The 21,372-nt window shown below is 42.7% G+C and overlaps 1 protein-coding gene across 3 annotated transcripts in view; it reads left to right on the forward strand.

Moving 5' to 3' along the window:
- Nucleotides 1-21,372, forward strand: part of pacrg (PARK2 co-regulated) — a 148,030-nt gene that overhangs the window by 114,650 nt on the left and 12,008 nt on the right. For 2 of the 3 annotated variants that reach the window (XR_001167756.2, XM_004540402.3), the window contains exon 5: nucleotides 14,814-14,900. The exons of the other annotated variant lie outside the window; for it this stretch is intronic. Coding sequence is in view for 1 of the 2 variants with exons in the window: in XM_004540402.3 (XP_004540459.1) it covers nucleotides 14,814-14,900 (87 nt within the window). In the remaining variant the exon portion in view is untranslated. The remainder of the gene's footprint in view (nucleotides 1-14,813; nucleotides 14,901-21,372) is intronic. 3 annotated transcript variants of the gene reach the window in all.

Consider the following 21,372-nt stretch of genomic DNA (forward strand, 5'->3'; position numbering starts at 1 on the left):
TTTGCATCCAGGCCCAGATTAAATCTGAAGCAGGGTTTCTTCTCTTGCTGCCTTTTACACATGCTGAAATGCAGACATGGCTTTCTTTTCACACTTTTACACTTTCTATTCCTCCTTCGTCACCTCCCTCCTGCCATTCAGTCTGCCTCGCTCAGCCTTTCATACGCCCCCCCCCACCACCACCATCACCACCAAAAAATCGTATTTCTCGCGCTGTCTTTCTCTTGTAACTCAGGACTCAGTGCCTGCAGTCAAAAGGATCACTTGTCTCTATTCAGTGTGTGTCTCTTGTGTCTGTGTGCGCACTTGCATGTGTTCAGATGTGTGCATTAACGTATCTGTCTGTTTGAGCGTGGGATGTGCTGAGGAGGGGGAGCGGGGTGAAAGCACTCACAGGGGACCGTCAGCCTCGACCTCTATTATTCCTATCCATTTGCTGTTTCCTCTTACACCGCCGCAGAATGTGAAAGGGAATTATTAGAGTATGTCGATTTGTTCTCTGTGTCAATATGAAGCATCCCTCTAATCCCACTGTAGTGCCATAGTCAGTCATTCAGACACTCTGTCTGCTATAGTCCAAAGCCTGTAGAGCCGGAGGCCTCACTCATTAACTTGGCCTTTCTAAGAGACAGGAAGCCATCCCCGAGGCCATCGCCTGTTTATGTGTGAGACATGAGTTAGATTATTTGTATGAATCTGTGTGTGTGCGTCTGTGTGTGTGCTCACGTTCCCTTGTGTGTATGCGAGTGTATTCTTAACTTGTGTGTTTGTAATCGATTTGGCTTACTCTGGGGCAGCATGTTTGCTACCCCTCAGCAGCAGCTGGTGGGTGGGCAGAGCAGAGATGAGTGGGTTAGCCCCTGGCACACATCTGCACCCTGGGAGCAGTAGCTGCTGGCGCCAGCCATCTTTGGCTCCTCTTCTTCCCCAGGTCTTCCAAAGGCTGTGTCCCTCAGGAGATGTGCACGATTGCACATTGGTGTGCGTGCGTGTGTGTAAATGTCTTTTCTGTGTGAACAATCCGTTAAGATATGTGTTTTCCAGCTGTGAGAAAATTGTGCAGCCGTGTACGTGTTAATAGTTGTAGTGGATGTGTCATGAGGTTTGTGTGTTGAGCCACGTGACCAGCAGTGTGTCCCTGGAAGCTGCTGCCGTGTAGCCCGGATGGAGGAGGATGGTGACACTCTTCCCCACTGGGATGATACTTAATTGGACTCATTGTTTGGCTCTTTCTCTTTATTCACTTCCTTCAATCACTGCAACAGTACCTGCATCTGCTGCTCTTCCTTTCTTTATGCTTTTTTTTGCACACGTGCTTCCCTTCTGCTCGTACGTTTTCAAATTAAAATGCTTTCTGCCACTGTCTACTTCAGTTCCCCTTCCCCTAGTCTTTCTGTTACTGTCTGACTTTTTCTTCTTCCTGTCATCCTCTTCCTCCTGTCTCTCGCGCTCATCCCTCCTTCCTAATTTGAGAAACAGTGGTGGGATCGATTGGCGGTCCCAGCCTCTCTTTTCCTCGCCCTGCACAAATTTATTATTCTCTGAAAGACTCACACACTGATGGTCCCCTGGAGGGCCAGGTTGTACAGCTACCAACACACACACACGCGTGCACACACACACACACACACACACACACACACACACACACACACTCTTACACATACGCAACCAATTTTAGATGCTGATGCATTATCACATCACTGTAGAGAAACACACACAAACAATGGCATACATGCTCACGATAACATGCACATTGTTGCCTCATACATTATAGATGCAGAGACTAAAAGCAAGATGTACTCACACATGCGCATTAATTTAAGCAAATACAGACACCCTCTGACACAGAAACCAGAATAAGCTGGGGGATCCTGGTCTGAGTCAGCATTTCACGTCTGCTGGTAACAGTGTAGCTTTATGCGGATCAGTGATGGCATAGTTTTGTCAGCCTTGTGGAGATGTAGGAGGTTATATAATGACCATGATGAGAGATGTAACCCTAATCTTAAGTGAAAATATTGTATTTCGATAGAAAAGGCGGTCCTTCAGGACATGTTGGTTGTAGCAATAAAGAATTTTCAAAGGTGGCGTTCTTACACACAGACAAGCTAAAAGATGTGGGTGATGGCCATAGTACCAAATATTGTAAAGATACGTGTGTGATGAAATTGAGTAAAATCTTCAGTTTGTTCTAATCTGTGGCTCTTCAGTGTCTGAAAGGCAGAAAGAAAAGCATGTGTGCAGGAGAGTTTTTGAACAGCGACGCAACATTCTTAACCACTGGGGTCATTTCCACTGTGAAACAAGAGAGCAGGACTTCTTCACTAATGTACTTTCAGTTAGATGTCCTCTCTAAAGTCTCTCTAACCTGCATAGGTTTACAGTCCTGACACCACGTATGCTGATACATAAACATAACCCACTTTCACCCAATTATGACCTGATTATCAATATGCTAATTAACTTAATAAAGAGCAGGTGTTATGTGAAGTTTATCACTTTTCAGGCAGGGTGTTAGACACTAATAGTCTCTTTCACTGGACATGAATTCAGCCCAAAAGGAGCAGAAATGATATTGATGATATCTGTGTGTGTTGAGGCTCTTGGGTTGTCCCTGACTGGACTTCATGAGGTCAATGAGAAAACAGAATTGCCAACTCATCATACAACTTTGTTGCTTTCATTTTGAAAGCAATGTGAAAATGTGTTGGAACAGCTCTCACCACATCTTGCATTTGCTGTTGATGTGACTGCACTAATGAATGAGCTAAATACCAAACTGCAAGGCAAGGTGGAAGCTTTCACAAGAAGGTTGCAGTTTCTTTCAAGACAAAGTTTAACAAATCCAGATTCAGATCCTCTCTCAGTGGAGACCACGTGTCTGCTGTCCTTCATATTTTAACCTCAGACATTAAACCTGACTCTAATGCGTTTGTTTAAGCCCAAAACAGACCAGATTTCTCTCACTTAGCACATAGAATTAGCACAGATTTTGTAAAACCAGGCACATTTTGTTCATAATTGATTTTAGGAACATTGATTAAACAGTGATAATAAATGCTGGTGTTTTTACTAGGTTCATTTCACATTTCCAGTGCCTAATTGTGGCGTGTGCTCTTACCAGCTTATTGGTGGTCCATTGGGAAAATTAATTGCCCTTCCCGGGTCTAGAGCATTAGCCATACACAGTTTATATAAAAATGTAGATTGGTTTAAATCCGTGTGTTTATTGCTAGCTTGCAGTGTTTTCCATTTAAACGCAGACGTTTGAAATCCTTCAGCCCTAAAAAAATAACAAAAAAACCCCAATAAGAGAAAATAACAAAAGTGAAGAAAAATTAATTAACTCTGCACTCAGTCTGAATACACTTCACAACCTCTGAAGCAGTGACCTTTCAAACTCGTCACTTCACTGCACACCACATCAACCTGGATGAATAAGCTAAAAGCTGGGCTTCAAAAATAATTGAAGAACAATAGTTTTACCCTCCTTTTTTATGAATTCCCCACATCGCCACACAGGTGAACTTGAGTAAAACAAACTCTGTAAGTGTAAAAGATTTTGAGAGAATTTGAGCAGAATTTGACTTGTGGGGTTTACTGTCAGCAGAGGGACAGAAATGCAGTTTGTAAGTCAGTCCTCCCCGTAGACGCTCTGATTTGTTATTTTGTACACTTTGACCCGGGGTGTGAGCAGAGGGTTGTGTTTTGACGAGATGGTTATTAAGAATGCGCTTCTGATCTACGGGAGGCTGATGGCCTTCATCAGTTCCCTCTCTGAATCTGAGTGCTGTCGTCCTCTTCTCCCGCCCGTTTACGACTCATCTTTGACTCAGGCTGCAACTTCCAATTTCCACAGAGCTACAAATCACCCACACTAACTTCGGGATGCTGACTTGCCCACGTTCAAAGAAGGTTTGATGGTGTAAGCTAGGCTAATAGGCTGGAAGTAAGAGATGCAGGGAGAGTGCAGGTGGGTTTTTCAGATAATGAGGAACTTGTTTTCAAAGGTTTGGATGATGATACCACAAGCTAAAGCCAGATGGGTAGTAGGAGGGGGTTATATGACTTTCATCTACTTGAAGGCGAAAGCAGATCATTCTTTTTTTCATATTATGGCACAGTGTCTGCTCTATACTTTTATCCATCTATAGTGGAAAGCAAAGCTCAAATCATCCAAGGCCCTGAATGAGATCTGATCTAAAATTGCTGCTTTATGGCATACTCGACATGTTTCATTTCATTAGCCGTTTAAATTGCTCTAGCTGAGTAATTTACCTTGCATTTACCGCTGACCATCTTGACTTCGCTTTAAATACGACTCCCGATAGCTGCCTTTCATCAGCTTAAGTCTCCCTTAGATGTCATCTTCTCAGATGTTCAGTCTGATTGAGAAACAGAGAGAAAATTGAGATTACAGGGGAAAGTGTCACCTGCCTTGTGTTTGAGCTCACCGTGCGGTAATATCTCCCCTGCCTGATAATTTAAGGAAACTAGTTTGAATAAAACCCTGGCCACGTGAGTTCAACTAGCCCAGCGCGCTGCATGCAGAGCAGAGAGGCAGGATTAGTAGCTACAGTGGGTGAATGTATCAAAGCCTGTGTTTTTCAGAAAGCCCTGCAGTTATTGCTTACTGTTAGGCCTATAAAGTGGTTTGTAGTGTATAAAATAATCATAAACATTATAATCTCATTCTTGCACAAACATCTTATCATAAAACAACAGCGGGCATAAAACTTCATTAAAGGACAGAACATAAAAGCAACATAAAAGGAGTCCAATAAAATAATGATTAGGAGAATTTTAAACTCATGCATAAACTCATGCATAAAAAATTGGATTTTCGAAGATTACGCTTATTTTTGCCAAATTGCACCAGCTGAAACGCTTGGTTGCACATGACAAAGACAGATATACACATATGTGTGTGTAAAATATCTCTGTCCATCTAGTTTTTTCCGATATTAGTTCTCAGACCGTGAGGATGTGCCTTTGTTTTTTCAAAGCTGCCTTTGAAAAGTGGCATAAGAAGGACTGATGAGTCTGATAACAGCACACACACACACCTTGCAACGCACTTCCACATGCACTCTGCACGACACAAGCCCGTATCACACAGTGCCCAAGGATGGCAGACTTTCACTTTTAAAAGACTGTTATGGAAAGACCCATTACAGTGCAGAAGGTTTCAACCTCAATTATATGGAGAATATATAGTAGTCAGGTCGCTAATGAAAATGGAGGAGAGTGTCTACTCTTGCAAACAGCTTTCTGTGAAAGATGGGGAAGTAATCTATTCTCTTTACGAGGAGCAGTACTCCCCCCCCCCCCTCTGATTGCCACAGCTTTAATGAAGAGCTTACATACCTGAGGGGAATGATTCAGGAGCAAAGCATCAGGCAACTTATTGGATGTGGCTCTAAAATGGAAGTCAAGAAAAGCACAGTTTTACATTATTTGTGTGTGTGCGCATGTGCGTGTATGTGTTGTTGATGCCTTCTTAGTTTAGGTTGAGTTAGTTTTAAGAAGCAAAAGAAACGTAAATGTAGTGTTTATACTGAATATGTAAGCAGGTCAGTGAACACAGGAAGGTGAGAACAGAAACACTTCTCTGACAATGTGAAGGATGCATTCAAACAAGAGTAAGGGTGCGTCCTAGATCCTTTTCCTAGCCACCTTTCTTTGATCTAGATGGATACGTCATCGAGATCAAGGAAAGGTAGTTAGGAGACTCGATTAGGAGTTAGGAAAAGAGAAGAGCGGTGCACTGAGAATTTGAACGACCTTATCTGACGTGTGACCCTGGACATCCATCCAGTGTCGAAACTACAGCGAGCAGAAGATAGCAAACAAAATGTGCATCTTACTTCACCAGCGTCCTCTTACCTTGCTGTTTAATGCGGGTCATGTAAACAAGAACATGCTATGACAAATATCCCGTTATTATAAAGGTTGGAATTTTAAAGAAACAGGAACATTTTGGGACAGATTTGCTAACGTCTGCAGAAGCACAAAACTTATTTTGACATACAAAATCTGCTGAATTTACTAAAGAGGCACAGTGTGAGTTCTGTAACTGAAAGGTATGGAGAGGAGCATTTTTGTGGCACTATGGCATTTGTATTTGTAAGAGTTTCACTTTCGGGGGGTCGCTTGTGCGTCTTTATGGGGTTTTTTTTCTTTTTTTCTTGACCTTTTGCTCTTTTCTCTCCATTTGTTTCACCTGTGTTTCATTCCCACATGTGCCTAATCACCAATCACCCCTCTGTATCTGTTCTCATTTCCCAAATTGCACACCGTGAATTCCTCAAATGAAGCCAAGTTTGATTACCTAAGTGAAACAGCGTATGAATAAAAAGGAGCTGTTTAGAGTTCCCCTCTTGCTACACTTCATTTGTCTGTCTGAGGTAAAAAAAAAAAAAAAGGCAAACCCATTCACACACACACTTCTGCAAAGGATGCACCTGTGCGTCCTCAATTATAGCTCTGCCAGCAAGCCTCCTCTGTCCTTCACATGCATTTCAGAAAGAGATCTCCTTCAGCATGGCAAACTAAGATTGATTTCCTGGTCGCAGGCAGGAGGCCTGAGGACAGAGGAGACAAAGAGGGTCAAATTAGTGAAATTGAAAAGCCCGCTATCCCGTCTTTCCCTTTGTCTTTGTCATTTCGGTCTGTTTATCCTCGTCATTCTCCTCTTTTTAGATTCATGTTTTGTTTCATTTTGGGGCTTTGTGTTTCTTGCTTCTTTTAATTGGCCAGTAAAGGCTCATTTTTCATACAGTCTGCCTCCAAGCCGTGCATTTGTGTCCTCTCTCTAGCACCACAACCCCTGACAGCATTTTAGACCTGTGCCATTATGATAGGGATGACTAGGTCTGGCTGAGTGAGCTTGTTGGTGGGACCGCTTTTACTATGGTCCTCATTTAGACATGCAGATGTCACATGCAGATGCCCCATTAAGACATCAGATTAATGTCTAAAAGCAGCCTTGCTGTATATTCACACAACGCTGATACTGACACTTTGAGCACACATGACGTAACATCTTCTCATCCTGTGTCTGGAAAATTACTCTGACCAATGAAAGTCAGAGTTATTAAAGCTAAATGCAGGGTGTAACCGGGAGAGATTTATTCCAGTTACAAGTAGTTGTTTTGGTGTCCTTAACTTTCTGGCTGCAAATCGTCTGGGTAACAAATTTACATTAAAAGCAGCCAGTGAAACTTTTCTTGGCAGCTGGTGGGTTTATTTATTTTATTTTCTGTCATTGTTTACCAGTCCTTGGAGGGTGAACAAACCCTAATCTTGGACACTAAGTAAGAGTTTCTGCAGACAATGTGCAATCAGTGTTGTTTACACTACAGCTGTCCTGCAATCGAATCCAATCAAGAAAGCTATGCCTCTGCATGCCTGCTCTACCTGTGGTTAAAAGAACAGCTTGTCTTGTTAATCATTTGTCATAAATATTGGTCGTGGTAATATCGACTGACACACTCAAAACCAAAAATAAATAAATAAACAAACATTCTATCCAGACTAACACGAGCTATTACGCAAAACTCCGAATAAAGAGGGAAAGAAAAAAGAAAAAAACTCAAATCTGAGCTGCAAAAGATCAGGCCTGGGTTAATACACCAAGCCAGAGGGAGATAAAGACAAAGAGGCGGAAAGAGAGAGAAATAAGATTTTATTTAAGAGAACGCGCCGCTGCCTCGCAGACGCAGAGCGCAGCGATGTGAGGCTGACCTCTGGAAGGAAAGCAGCAGCAGGGGTCACAGAGGTTGATCCAATTCTGGGCAGCCAGTGCCAACACTCTGATTAAGAGGTGATGAAAAGGGCAGGCCGACCATCATCTCCACAGGTGGATTCACTTTGGGATGCATGTGGGCCTGGGAGGGGGCGGCACTGAAAGTTCAAGCACTGTAGCCAGAGGGATAATCAGCAAAGGCGCTAAAATTACTTTTGAGCTGTTGTCTGTATTTGCCTTATCCAAATATTGCCAGATAACAAAGGCGCACGTCTGCTCCACTTGTATCGCTCCCAAGCTTAAGCATTGTTTGATTTGCTGTGGTCAGGAGCTTAAGTTAGCTGGTAAATATTAACACCACAAGGAACGTGGCCTTTTTTCATGGTTGCAGGTCAGCTCGTTCTCACTCCCAAGGCGTAATATACCGACGTTTTGTCACGTCCCGTTCCTCAGGAACGCGAAAGGAGACCTTCGGCGTTCTTATGGTACGCGGCTGAAATCCAGTGCAATGACGCTCCCGCGGTAATAGACGTTCCAGCCCTGTATTCCAGCCCTAAACCTAACCTTATCCTTAGCTCTAACGATAACCTTAATCCTGACCTTAACCAGGACTTTAATGACGTTAAATAGCGTGTTTGTAAGCGATTTGAAGAAAAAGAGCGAACATGTGTAGATTCAGTCCAGACGGTTCTCATATTTCCTCATTTTTCCGAGGTCGTCATTTAGGAACGTGGTGGGTAGCCGAAAGCGTAATATGTCGACGATTTGTCACCTAGCGTAAAATGTTACGCTACGTGAGAACGTGTTGCGCAGGTTTAAGAAGTACAGTGTTTAGACAGGTTTGCACCATTTAATGTTAATCTTTATAAATGTTCATCTCACATGAACTATTACAGGCTTGGCCTTCTGTTTAAGGTGCACGTCATGTGATAGGAAAACTATTTTCTCTTGTCATTGTCGTGGGAGAATGGCCCACCCATCAGAGTATCAATAAACATATGTCTGTGTGCATGTGTGTATGTATGTGTGTGTGTTGGTGATTAGGGTGTGAGGGTTAAATGTCAGTGATATGGTGCTGGGGAGTTCCTCTGCTGGGTAAAAACCTGAGCGACTGCTCATCTCTAATTGGACCTATCTTAGTAACCTTTCCGCAGCCGGGGGTTCCCATTCATCACCCTCTGTCTGTCTGTCAGCCAATCAGAGCTGAGGCAGGTCCTCATGCACACTGTACTTCTGAACTAATGTTTTCATCTTTAATATTTTACATTTTATTATGTTTATACCTTTGTATTTATGTTTTTTTGGGGGGTAGGATTTTAAATTTAGGGGATTCCCTTAGCATCCTTCTCACTGACCTCACGCTTCAGTACACGTTATTGTTGCCAGCTTAGTGCCTGTGTTGCAATGCAACACTTGTAATGCAATGACTTTTCTGAGGACTTTAGGGACTTGCTCCCCTGCTTACAGGCCCAATGAGCCGCAGAGCAGCAATGCCCATACATAAGGCCCATTTATCTCACACAGTGAAATGTGTCAAAGACAAAGTAATAGTCTCTCTGTTAGTTTAACTTTCTTTTCTTATAATTTTATTTGATGTTGAATTAGTTGTTTTAGTGTGGACTGTCAGAAACAATAGACTGTTTATAAAAGAAGGACATAGCGACCACAAGGTCAACCATCTGTTAGCCGGGTCCTGTGAAGCGTCGATCTGAGGATTTTGGCTGTTGCTATCTTAAGCTGCATCCACACTGGAAGCGGCCCACTCGTCCCACATTGCTTTGCAGCTGACAGCTGATTGCTTATGGACTTTCCAGGCTCCGGTTGCTTAAGGAACCTTATTATGCAATTACTGCTAGGTCATATGTCAATCAATGTATTCTTCAGTGTCATTGGTAGTCACTTCTGTTGCTCACCTGGAAATTGATAAAACTTTATCTTGCACCCTACATATTTCTCATCTCCAGTCCATCTTTTATGTACACTCTATGGAAAAAAGGGACTTTTGTTATCTCTTCCCAAATTCCTGACATTGAAACTGAGCCAAAACATTAAAGCTAGGCTCAGAAACCCTTTGTAAATTAATCCTTCTTATGTGGGAGCTCCTTTCCCATTGTCCTGGAAATGGATAATACTCCCGGTACAGCTTTGGTATGTCACCAAATTTGTTTTGCAAAGACTCCTAATCTATTTTCTCCACCATGTCACTTGTGTGTTACTTTCAGTGACAGTTCCATTGTCAGTCCAAGCAAAAAAAAAAATACCATTGCTGTTTTGCTTCTGTAGTGTTTTCTGCAGACATCCAACCCATAGCTACCTGTTTACACCAGCACACACATGCCCCCGTGTTCATTCAGCGTGATGCATTTACTGACAGAGATTATTTCGAAGAAATGTGCTAAAAGCTGGTTAAAGGTTGCATTAGAGAGAATATAGACACACATACAAGCTTGCAGCACATCGTCACACATACGGAAAGTTTTGCTACGTTTTTGAATCAGAGGGGGAATTGGTCCTGTGCTGTCGAAAATGCAGAAACGGGTAAGAGACAGACGTGAAACCAGACAGATGCGCAAACAGACAGACTGACAGCAGCAGCACACAAAGACGGAGGGGAGGCCTGCAGAGAGATGTGAGAGAGTGTGTTAATCCACATGGCGTAGCATTTCCTCTGTGGATCAGTGTGCGTTTGAACTTTTCAAGGGTAGGATGGCAAGGAGCGATCGGCCACTCTGTAAATGTCAGTGGATCTGAACAGCCGGAGCCCAGACAGCCTTGTGCCGTCGCCTGCCACTCACACTCTTCTTTATCCATCCTTCTCTTTTTTGTCTCTGTCTGGGAGCTGTTTATTTTCTCCTCTCCTTCCCCATCCTCTGTTATCCCACCCACCCTCTCCCTCTCACTTTCATTATTGTCTTTTACCTTTGCCTTGCCATTGCCTGCAGGAATATAGCAGATCCTGTAATAGACATGGCTGGTTTTTGTTTCTTTGTTTTTCTCTTTTCTCACCCTTTTCTGGATTTCTGCTCAGCCTAACTCCACCTGACTAGTAACCGCTCTGTTTCACATTACTTGGTTTCAGAGACCATATTGTATTCTGGCTTCTTGCCTTTATATTTCCCCTAATTTATTAGCCTACCTTTATTTTTCTCTGCTAGTAATTAGATTTTTTTGTGTGTGTGTCTTGTAGAAGATGCTGTTTTATTACATTCTTCCAAACCATCTTCAATTTCCAAGGGAATTATCAAGGGAGAGTCCCTTCATTTAATTTGTACGGAAATTAATTTGTCAGTGTAAGAAATAGGATACTTGCTAATCTGGTTAGGCCAGCATTTGTCCCACCCCCTCCCACCGCCACTTTAGGCCGCCTCTCTGCCAGTGTTCAGGAGCGAGGAGGCAGAGACAGTAGACAGACACGCCGTTCTTGGAGACGAGGCAGGAATTCAAATAGAAGTGAAGGAAAATACAGATCTTTTGGCGACAAAAGAAACAGTGAAAGGGGAAGTGAGAAAGACACAAGGAAAAGAGGAAGAGTATTAAAATCAAAATGCCAAGAGGCGGGGTCATAAAACGACTGCCTTTATTGAGCGGGGCACAGTGGGCCAGTTGCTGCCTGCGGGCCTTTTCTACTCTTGTACTGCACTGCAACTCCACAAGTCGTACTCATACTTCAGTTCGGTCCAATGAAGCTTCCCTGTTAGGACATTTTGAGTAAAAATGTAACAGTGGGAGGGTAAGGCGATAAATTAAAGAAATGCATATATTTTTGTGCTGTTGTTGCAGGAATTTTTGATTTCTATTTGTGAAAATGATGTTTAGGTCTTTAGCCGCCAAAGCAGAGGCAGGGTGGGGTGGACTGGCAAGTGACGTTCTTTGGCGTTAGTCTGGCAGACTGGGCCTGTGATGTGACGGCTGGCACAAAAGAAGGATCTAGAGTACAAGGAGAAAGAGCCAAGGATAATTCAAACTTAACAAACAAGTAAAACTCTAGGAATTAGCCTAAGCGTTACACCCTAGCAGCAGAATAGTCTGGCAAGAGTGAATGGAAGGACCAGGGATATATGTGCACTGCAACTTGCCGCGCCCAGGCAGACACACAGACAGAGGTGAGGGAAACAAAACTGCCGACCAGCAGTGAAGGCACGGGGAACATGGTATTATATTTAACTGAGACCCAGGACATGTTGGAGAGATTACATCTCTCAGCTGGCCCGGGAACACTTCAGGATTAGCTGGAAGAGGTGGCTGGAGAGACCGAGGTCTGGACGCCCTTACTTCGGCTGTTCTCCTCTCTACTTGAATAAGGAGAAGAAAATGAATGGATAGAGATATCCAAGTTGTATCGGTCTTAAACTTAATGAGTGAAATGTTCCAGCGTCAGTGTCCACATACTTTTGGCCAAATAGCAAGTATTGTTAAAAATGTATGAACATAGAAGTGCTCGCTAATCCAAGAAATATGGAAATTTATGTGCATTGCAGTATCTATCAAAAACTGGAGAAAGAATGAGAGGAAGAAGAAGAAGAGAGAGAGAGAGAGAGAGAGAGAGAGAGAGAGAGAGAGAGAGAGAGAGAGAGAGAGAGAGAGAGAGAGAGAGAGAGAGAGAGAGAGAGAGAGAGAGAGAGAGAGAGAGAGTGTGTGTCTCAGCTCGGTCCCATCCCCCCTGGCCATCTCTCTCTACACTCAGGCAGTCTCTCTGGCTGTTGTGTGTTTGTCTGAGATATGGACTTGGATGCACCGAGCGACCGCCCACTCCACGCATTCCTCTGTAGTCCATCCGCTTCCCTTGGACGTTGAACAAATTGATTTGGGCGTTGATTATTCAAGGGGCACGTTTCATAACTTTTGACTGGCTTTTCTCCACCTCCCACTCCTGTGTTTTTCTCGCCGTGCATCTGGCTCTTTCTATCTCACGCCCATGTCCAGCTGCGGCTCTGCAGGATACCGCAGAAGGAGGCCCGTGGGTCATGTAGTAACTTCAGATTGCAGTTTGAAGGAAGTTCATACAGGGAGGTTTTGACTTTGTTCACTTTGGTTGCAGTTTGTTAACAACATATCACCTTGATTTGTGCAACTGCACATGAATGTGTTAACTTTTCTCAGTGTTTAATTATTTTATAACACTCCTGGTGATTAAAAGGAATCAATGTACCCGCGGCTGCATAAAAATCTATATGTGTACACTAATAATGAATATTCAAGAAAGATCGGACACCAACTAATAAACCATTCATCACAGGAACATGAGCTGAGGCAGAGCTGCAGACACACTCCTGCTTGTTATTAATATAAATGATCACCAAAAATGACTAATCGACTCAACTCTGTCCCTCTCTCTTGAGCCAGGAAGTCAAATGAGTTTCTCTGAACATGTAGCATAATTAAAAAAAAAGAAAAGAAAGAAAATCCCAATTATGATCAAATTTACAAGGGATTATTTTCCCGTCGTCTTCAGTTCTAGGCGAAGCTTTTAAAAAGCTGCAACAGCTGTAAGTAGACCAGGAATTTAGTAATTACTTCCATAATTGATCATTTTCTTAATTAAGCAATCAACTTTTCAGTTCAGTGTAAAAAGGCAGTGTCCTGAAATTGTTGTTTTTGTCTGCCAAACAGCCTCTAAGACCTCTAGATAATTAATTAAAAAAAAAAAAGCCGGGATCAGAAAATGTGTCTTTTTTTTGGAAACAGAAAAAAAAGGCTAATCAGTTATCAAAATAGTTGCTGATTAATTTCCTGTTGATAAACTAATTTCATCTCTACTTAAAAGAACCGCCTGCGTAGAGAGAAAACCGACTTCTTTGACACGAAATATCACACGCAGCTAATTAGCTAATCGTTCAGCTTTATGCTGCTTGCATAAAGTTGGGTCCGTCCATTAATAAAGAGTAAAGCTGGCATTAGAGCTAACCAAAAAAATAAAATAAAACTATCAGTTATTTCTTTAGCCACTGCTACCCTCATCAAACACCTTACACAGATCAGCAGTGGGAGAAGACAGTGAGCGAAGAGTGACACACAGAAATGAGCCACAGAGTAAATGAGAGCGTTATAAAGAGAAAATGAGGCACTAGTGATTAATTAACTCCTCTCGCTTCCTCGTCCTGTAAGGCCAGGATAATTTTGTGACTTTATACGACTGCTGCAGTGCTGTGCGCTCCGGCTCGGTCTCGTACACCATGAAACATAGATCAAGAGGAAAGTTTGAGCGCGGAGAGACTGTATTATATGAGCCTCTGCTTGATTGCTCTGCAACCAGAGAAGAGTGAGGGGGAGGAATAGCTTTGGCGAACTCGCTAATACATCTGATGTATTTCTTCCTCTTGAATGCAATGCACTCGCACACCTTATGCAATACAGAAGTACTTGAAGATATAAACAGTCCACTCTGATGTACGAATCTATCCAGAATTTTGCAGCTACTGCTTCCTGTTGAGCCCTTTGGCTCTGTGTGTGTGTGTGTCTGTGTGTGTGTTTGCAGTGTTTGTGTATGTGCATGACGCGCCATGTGCATACGTCTTTTTATTGTCCTCCAGCACACTGCTGTAATCAGGTAAGCCTACCGGCAGTGTTATCTCTGTCAGGTACTGTTAACCACTAGCTAACTCCTCCACAGAGCTCCTTCTGTGTTTCATCCCTTTTCTAGCTTTTCTTTCCTTTTTTCCCCTCTTCAGCAGCCTCCAGGCTCTCTAATCTGCCTCCCCGATGGCTTCCCTTCCTCTCCTACCTCATCTGGTTCCCCTCTGGCACACTTCATCTCAGCGTCACCAGAACTATACATAAGCCTTTTTCTGTCTTCCTTTGGCTTCCTGGGTAGAAAAAGATCCGTGCTGTGTCATCTGGGATGTTGATATTCGTCAGTGGATTTGAGTGCACCCTGTGATTATGCTGTATAAAAAGGATCCTTTGCACAGTGGACTCACACAGTACATGTGTCACCTGTTTGCACCAGACCACATCAAGTTAATATAGTGTAGACTACATTGCTACTGTGACTCAGCATAAGCATTTTTGCTAATCCTATGCTGCCTGTTTTTTATTTTTTGTTTTTGTTTTTTGTTTTTTTCAGCAAGCAAGATTAAGTTTGAACGAGAGAGAGAAGCTTTAGCAAATCCCATTCATAACCATCAACAGAGAAAGTCGTACTATGATTCAGGTAACTCCATTGAATGTGTTCCAGAAGGCATTACCACCACAAACACAGTCCAGAGGTCCAGTTATGTGACTAGCATAACGGAACCTAGCAGGTGAAATTGCCTGTAGATCAAACCCTTTCTTGTACCAAGAAGTTTGTTTCATGGTTGAAGCTGGGGGGTTTGTGGGGATCGACTTGCCTGTGGAGTCAGCCTCAAGTGGCCAAGAGAGCAAATGTCTTAGGCGCTTCAATATGCAGCCCTGAAGACTGTCACTTGGTTAAAACAGGTTCCACATACACAAACACATTCATTTTCATAGCTAACAGAGGCTGCTGATGAAGCTAAAACAACTGTGAAACATATGTAGAGAAAACCCGAGTTGTCCCTAAACACAACACTGGCACACAGGGAGGGCCTGTGAAAAAGGAGAGGCAAAGTTCAGAGTGGGTCAGCATACAGGAGCTGTATGGTTAAAAAAAAAAAAGGGGGGGGGGGGGGGGGGGGGGGGGGGATTGTAGAAATTTTATTTGTGATCCAGAGGGCAAGTTTCTTAAGAGGGTTGATCAGGTGACTGGGCACTGGAGGAAACACAGGAGACAGGAGTTACTAAACATTGCTGAATAAGCACAGGAACCAACTCAGAAATCTAATTTACTACCACAGTGATGAGGACAGTCTGGTGCAGAGCCCGTCACAGGCAGCTTTAAACAAACAGCCTTCACTGAGCAGATTGCTTGCAGGTGTGTGACAGCAAACCTGCTCTACCCGAGGGCGGAAACCAGGCGGGATCAAACCACCTGCAACCAAACACAGAGAAATACGAAAACAGTCTTCCCCAAACCTGAACCACACACATTCATCACTATGATACATTTATGGTCAGAAGTACATAAATACACTCATCATGGGAGTGAATGTCATGGTAATTTGGGGCTTTTTCCAGGCTGGAATAATTGTACAACATTCATCTTTGATGACAAACCACTAATCCACACAGGTTCAAAAATATATATACACTCACCTAAATCTTAGCCATGGCCTATTAACTTATCCTAGTGGTTATGCTTGACTACAAGTGTTAGTTTCACTTTGCAACATAAAATATATTTTTTGACAGCACTCATTGGATTGACCAATACTCGGAACAAAGGGAAAGTTCAAGGAACTCAGTGAAAATCTAAGGAGGAGAACTATACATTCCAAGATCATGAGTTCAAATAATTGTACACAAGGAGAGGAAATTTTGGTTAGGATGTTCAGGAGAAATCAAGGAACTACCAAAGCTCAAGCCTGACATTAATTTGAAGGGGCAACTTGCTAAGGTACATATAGGAGTGTGAGTTTATATTTGAGCCTGTGTATAGAACAGTTACAAAAAAAATCAATAAAACCCCAAATTACCCTGAGATTTACTCACATGATGCACATGTAGTAAACCCCCAAAGGCTCATTCTGAGCCACCAAAGAGCCTGATTGCTAACAGCAGTTACTGATAACTTCCTGTAATTGATACATTTGGGGTCCATATATAAAGTGAAACATGAAAGTAGCTCTTCCACGTATCTTCCCCCCAAATTCAAACCCACCCACTGTCTATCCTGTGTGTGTTTGGATTGAAAATGAAAGCTGGCAGTAAGAGTGTTTGCCAAGGTGTCTCTTTGGTGGATAGATGATTTAGTGGGTGATTCTATGAGGAGATTCCTCTGTGGTCTCAGCTGGGATGGAGTGAAAAAGATAGCGAGGAGAGAGTGGGGCGGGGGCCAGACTGCCCTAGTCATTTGATGGAGAGGTGGAGTAGGACTGGGTAATAAGACTGCACAGGTGTCCGTGGGCACACACACACACACAGAAGCCTGAGCACATGCACAAAATGGTCCAGCAGATTAAATGCGCTGCAGGTTGTGTGAGACCAGAGAGCCAAGCAGAGAGAATGGGAGAAGGTGTTGAGTCTGTGTGTAAGCTCCAGGGCAGCAAAGTCTTCCTCTACCACTAAGTCAGCTACTGATCTCATTTCTCCCCAGATGGACTCCTAACACACTCCCATCAGGGGACAAATATATATTCTCTCTGTCTCTTTTGCTCACACATTCCTGCACCAGCGACCTTTTCTCTTTATTTGTCTCCCACTCTCTTGCTATGACTTCATCTGGGGCCCTTGCTCTTTGTGTGTGGGGGGTTTTTTTTTGTAGTTTTTCTTTTGTTTGTTTTATTCCCTCTCCGTCTTTACGTTCCTCCTCCACACCTACACCTCTCGAACTCTGTATTCTTCTGTATGTCTGTCACATAATTTCATCCTATATCATGCAGTATCTCAAACACCATTGCCCTCTCTCCTCCTCTTTTGATCAATCATTGCATACAGGTGCTGTTAAACTGTGTCCTCTGGTGAACCGGCCACCCCAGAGTGTCCCTTGCGCCTGCCTCCATCCTTGCTCTTTGTCATCGTTCTCATCGCCTCAGCCCTCCAGCTCTTGCCCCAGTTTGTCAGCGAAGCAAAACTGGCTGAGTCTTGGAGCCATCATTCATCTACACCCCCCCCCCCCCCACCCCCCCACCCCCCCAACTCCTGACGCATTGGCGGCTTGGCTGGTCTCAGACAAATAGCATCATGGCAGATAATACAGCCACAGCCAGAAAAAGAGCCAAATAAATGGTCCCTTCTATGCCGACCTAATGGTCCTGCTTTCCACTTGGCCAGAGGACAGTGCTTAGCCTGGGTACTACATGGATACAAACGTCCGCTTGGAAAGAGAAAAGCTCACAAGCCTCACAGGCACCTTATGAATAAAGCCTGTCAGCTGTCAACATATCCCTAGACAAATACAGTGCTTATCGGGGGGATGTTTATTGTGCTATTTGCATGGTGATGTATGAATGTGACATGAAGGTGTCTGTTGCAGGAGTACATAACGGGGAGATAATTCAAATCTCAAAGCCCTAATCACATCTAAAGCGCTATCACATATACGCTAATATTCATACGCATGCAGCACTCTATAACCTTTGCAGATCGGCGATAGATGCCAACATATTTCAAATAGTGCGTCTTATTCTGAAGTTCAGGGGGGAAAAAACCCAACAAGATGTCAAAAGAAAATGCATTTTACGTTGTACAGTTTAGCGCAGCTGCGTGTTAAATATTGTCAACGAGAACGAGGTGTAAGGAGACTGCATAATTAAACAAGTCCGGAAAATCCGTTGCATTGTGACATTTCATTTGTGGTTCTCACTGGAGATAGTTATGCCATATGTTATGAATTTGTCTCCTCTGTAAACGCACCAGGTGGTGGGATTATTAAGCAGTTATAATTATTGAGCTATCAGGGTGTATCACAACATGACATCAATATATTATTACTGCTATACTGTTTATCTATCAAAAACATAAAACGAGTTTTTCCTTCTTTCTTTTGTCATTTTGCAAGTCTGCGTTTATGGAGAAAAATGTAGAATATTGTAATTTTAGGCATCGTCATGGAAAAGCAAAAGCTTTCTACAGAAAAGCTAAGTACACCATTGCTGTTTTCATAAGAATTATGAGGGTGTGTAGCAGTGAGATCATGCTAATTAAATGTGTTTGGTTAAAGGATGATCAGGGAGTGTGAGCACCTCTATAAAAGGCAACGTTTTGGAAGTTTGTTCAGTTCTGGAGCATTCAAAAGAACAATCCTCCCAGGAGTTCATGTCCTATTGCCTCAAGGTCAGACTGTGCAATGTTCAGAGAAACTGCAAAAAATGTTAGAGCTTCATCTCAGACTGTTTGAAAAATTATAACTGAACAAACCACAAGACTTCTGGGACAATCGCCTTTGGACATACAAGACCAAAATGGATATGTTTATGAGCACAAACACCTCAAACCAACTATGAATCGCAGTAGACTACAGGTTGTTTTGCAGGTACAGGACCTTGACACCGTGTAGTCATTGTGTTGAACATTAACTTCTCTGTATATCAAAGTATTCTAGAGTCAAACAGCATCTGTCCAACAGCTAAAACTTGGCCTAAACTGGGTCACACAACAGGACGATGATCCCAAGCACGAAAGCAAATCTACAACAGAATGGCTGAAAAAGAAAAGAATTAAGGTGTTGCAATGGCCCAGTCAAAGTCCAGACTTCAACCTGATTGATATGTTGTGGCAGGACCTTAAGAGCGCTCTGCAAATATCTGTAGACCTCAATGAACTGAAACAACGTTGCAAAGACGAGAGGGAAACCCTTCCAAAATGGTGATATTCAGAAACCAGTGATAACAATTACATAACATGCTACATGCTATTGAATCATGCGGCATACTTAGTATTTCATAAGACTTCTTTTTCACACAAGTGTATCAGCTTAGCTTCATTTTAACCCAAATTTGGTTGTAATGTATCCAAGTTTTGCTTGCATGCTAGTAAGAATATCCTACATCTGGCTCTTCTGAACTTGCATTTATAGTCCCTCCAACTATAAATATAGTACGTAATACATGTAGCAAAGATTCATTTTTTCCACTGTTGTTTAAAAAAAGCAAAAGGCAGATTGCTTGACTTTTTTTTCCCTTTAATTGAATATCCCAGTTAATTGTTTATTGTCCTCATCACTTTTTTAAGTCCTTAAGAAAGTTTTTTATGACCTTATTGGAAGGACTAAAAAGGACATTGCAAATCACAGATGGGGAAAATGCAATCATTGCCGGTTTCTCATCTTGCTGTGATTAAGGCTTGATTATGATTTCTTTAGGGTCACGGAAAAAATCTGGCTTGGATTAAAAGAAAAAAAGTTGAGTGGCAGTAAGAAATCAAAAGTGAGAGTGTGCTCTGTGAAAGCCCATATCCACCTCCTTTACCCTGAAGGTGTTTTTTTAAAAAAAACAAAAACATTTGCTTCTTGGAAAGGCAGTCGCCAAATAAAAAAATTAAATATGTCTAAATGAGATAAAGCCTAATCTGATCACCTAAAATGGAGAAGAAATGGAGTTCAGAGCATCAATAATTTACCATGTTGTCGTTGCACTTGTAAACATTTGAAAGTGTTCGCACCATCATCGTCATCATAATCACTGACGATGACAGACAGGCCGCCACCATTACTGCTGATGCTGACTATTTCCTCTCTTTCCATCTATCACTGATGGGCCTTTTTCCATTCTCCTTGATCATGGCTACTGTTGTTGCCTTCTCTCCTGTAGCGTAATGACTCAGTGTGTGATGCTGGATGGTTGCTGACAGTGTGTCCTATGACTCACATCAGGGTGGTACTGCTGTCCCAGCACATCTCTACACCCCCTCATCCCGCCACCCTATGTGCATCCTCCTATGCCTCCTATACTCTCCCCTTCTGCTTCGGTTTGGGATGCACCTTCCTCACTAGGTAGGGGACATCCACTAATAATAAGTAAACATACGCACACACAGATACCTGTGCAGGCCCGTTGGATAGCTATATAGAGTTTACTGTGTTTTAATCAGTCATCTCCTATTTTCCCTCCCATGTGGAGTGTGATAATAAATAAGTAAATAAATAAAGCTGGAGCAAAAAGGGGAAAGCTGACAGGAGGCAAAGATGCCATTGGAAAAAAGGTGATGAGGCCGTATTAATGCTGGAAATAAGTTTGACTGTGTACTGAATGTGCTGGTGCTACAAAGGTATAAAATGTTGCGACACTTTATTACACACAGCTGCTCAGGTGTAAAACATACTCTTTAAACAAGACAAATTTTAGTTTAGATCCACAAATAGAGGAAAAATATAAATATAGAGTAATATTCTTACTTGTGATTGTCACGCTCAGATTATCGATCTGTAAGAAATGCTAAGCATGTCCCATGCTGCAGTGAGGTCTGCTTCACACAGACACCTTGGCTTGTTTTATGTAAATACCACACTTAAACTCTCCTGCTTTAAAGAGTTTGGGGAGTCATAAACCGTGACAGAACCCCAGGCCTTACCACTCCCTATAAAACACTGACTGTTTATGGATGCCTGTACCTGCAGCTTTCCACCAATAAACGCTTTCCTTTGTCCTTCTGGGAAGTGGACGGAGGAAAGGGAGCGAAAGGGGACTAGATTGTGTGACTTTAACCAGGAAGTGTTCCCTGTCTGTAGTTTTGGTAGATAGTTTGCCATCTGCAATAAAACTCTAAATGAGTGGAGAGGCATGTAAGTTTCTGCAAGTAAATGACATTTGAACCGTGACACTGATAGCATCTGTTTTTTGTTTTGTTCTTTTCTAACCAACTAACGCAGAGCATCTTAAGAGCTACTAAAGATTTCATCCCATTCCAAAATGGCAAGGAAACATTTGATATTGAACATCGATATTTTGAAATATGGAGCTAACCTCCAGGTCTGAAGCGGAGAGTCATAGAAATGCAAGAAATACGCATTTATCTCAGTAACCAGAAGGGGGCGACTCCTGTTTTTGCCAAAAGCCTTTGGCTTGCTTTTTCGGTTGTATAGACGTATATGGGAAAACAGCTTCCTCACACTGAGACCTCAGCGAGCA

The sequence above is a fragment of the Maylandia zebra genome, linkage group LG19 (genome assembly GCF_041146795.1).
Source record: "Maylandia zebra isolate NMK-2024a linkage group LG19, Mzebra_GT3a, whole genome shotgun sequence".
In the NCBI taxonomy this organism is placed as follows: Eukaryota; Metazoa; Chordata; class Actinopteri; order Cichliformes; family Cichlidae; genus Maylandia; species Maylandia zebra.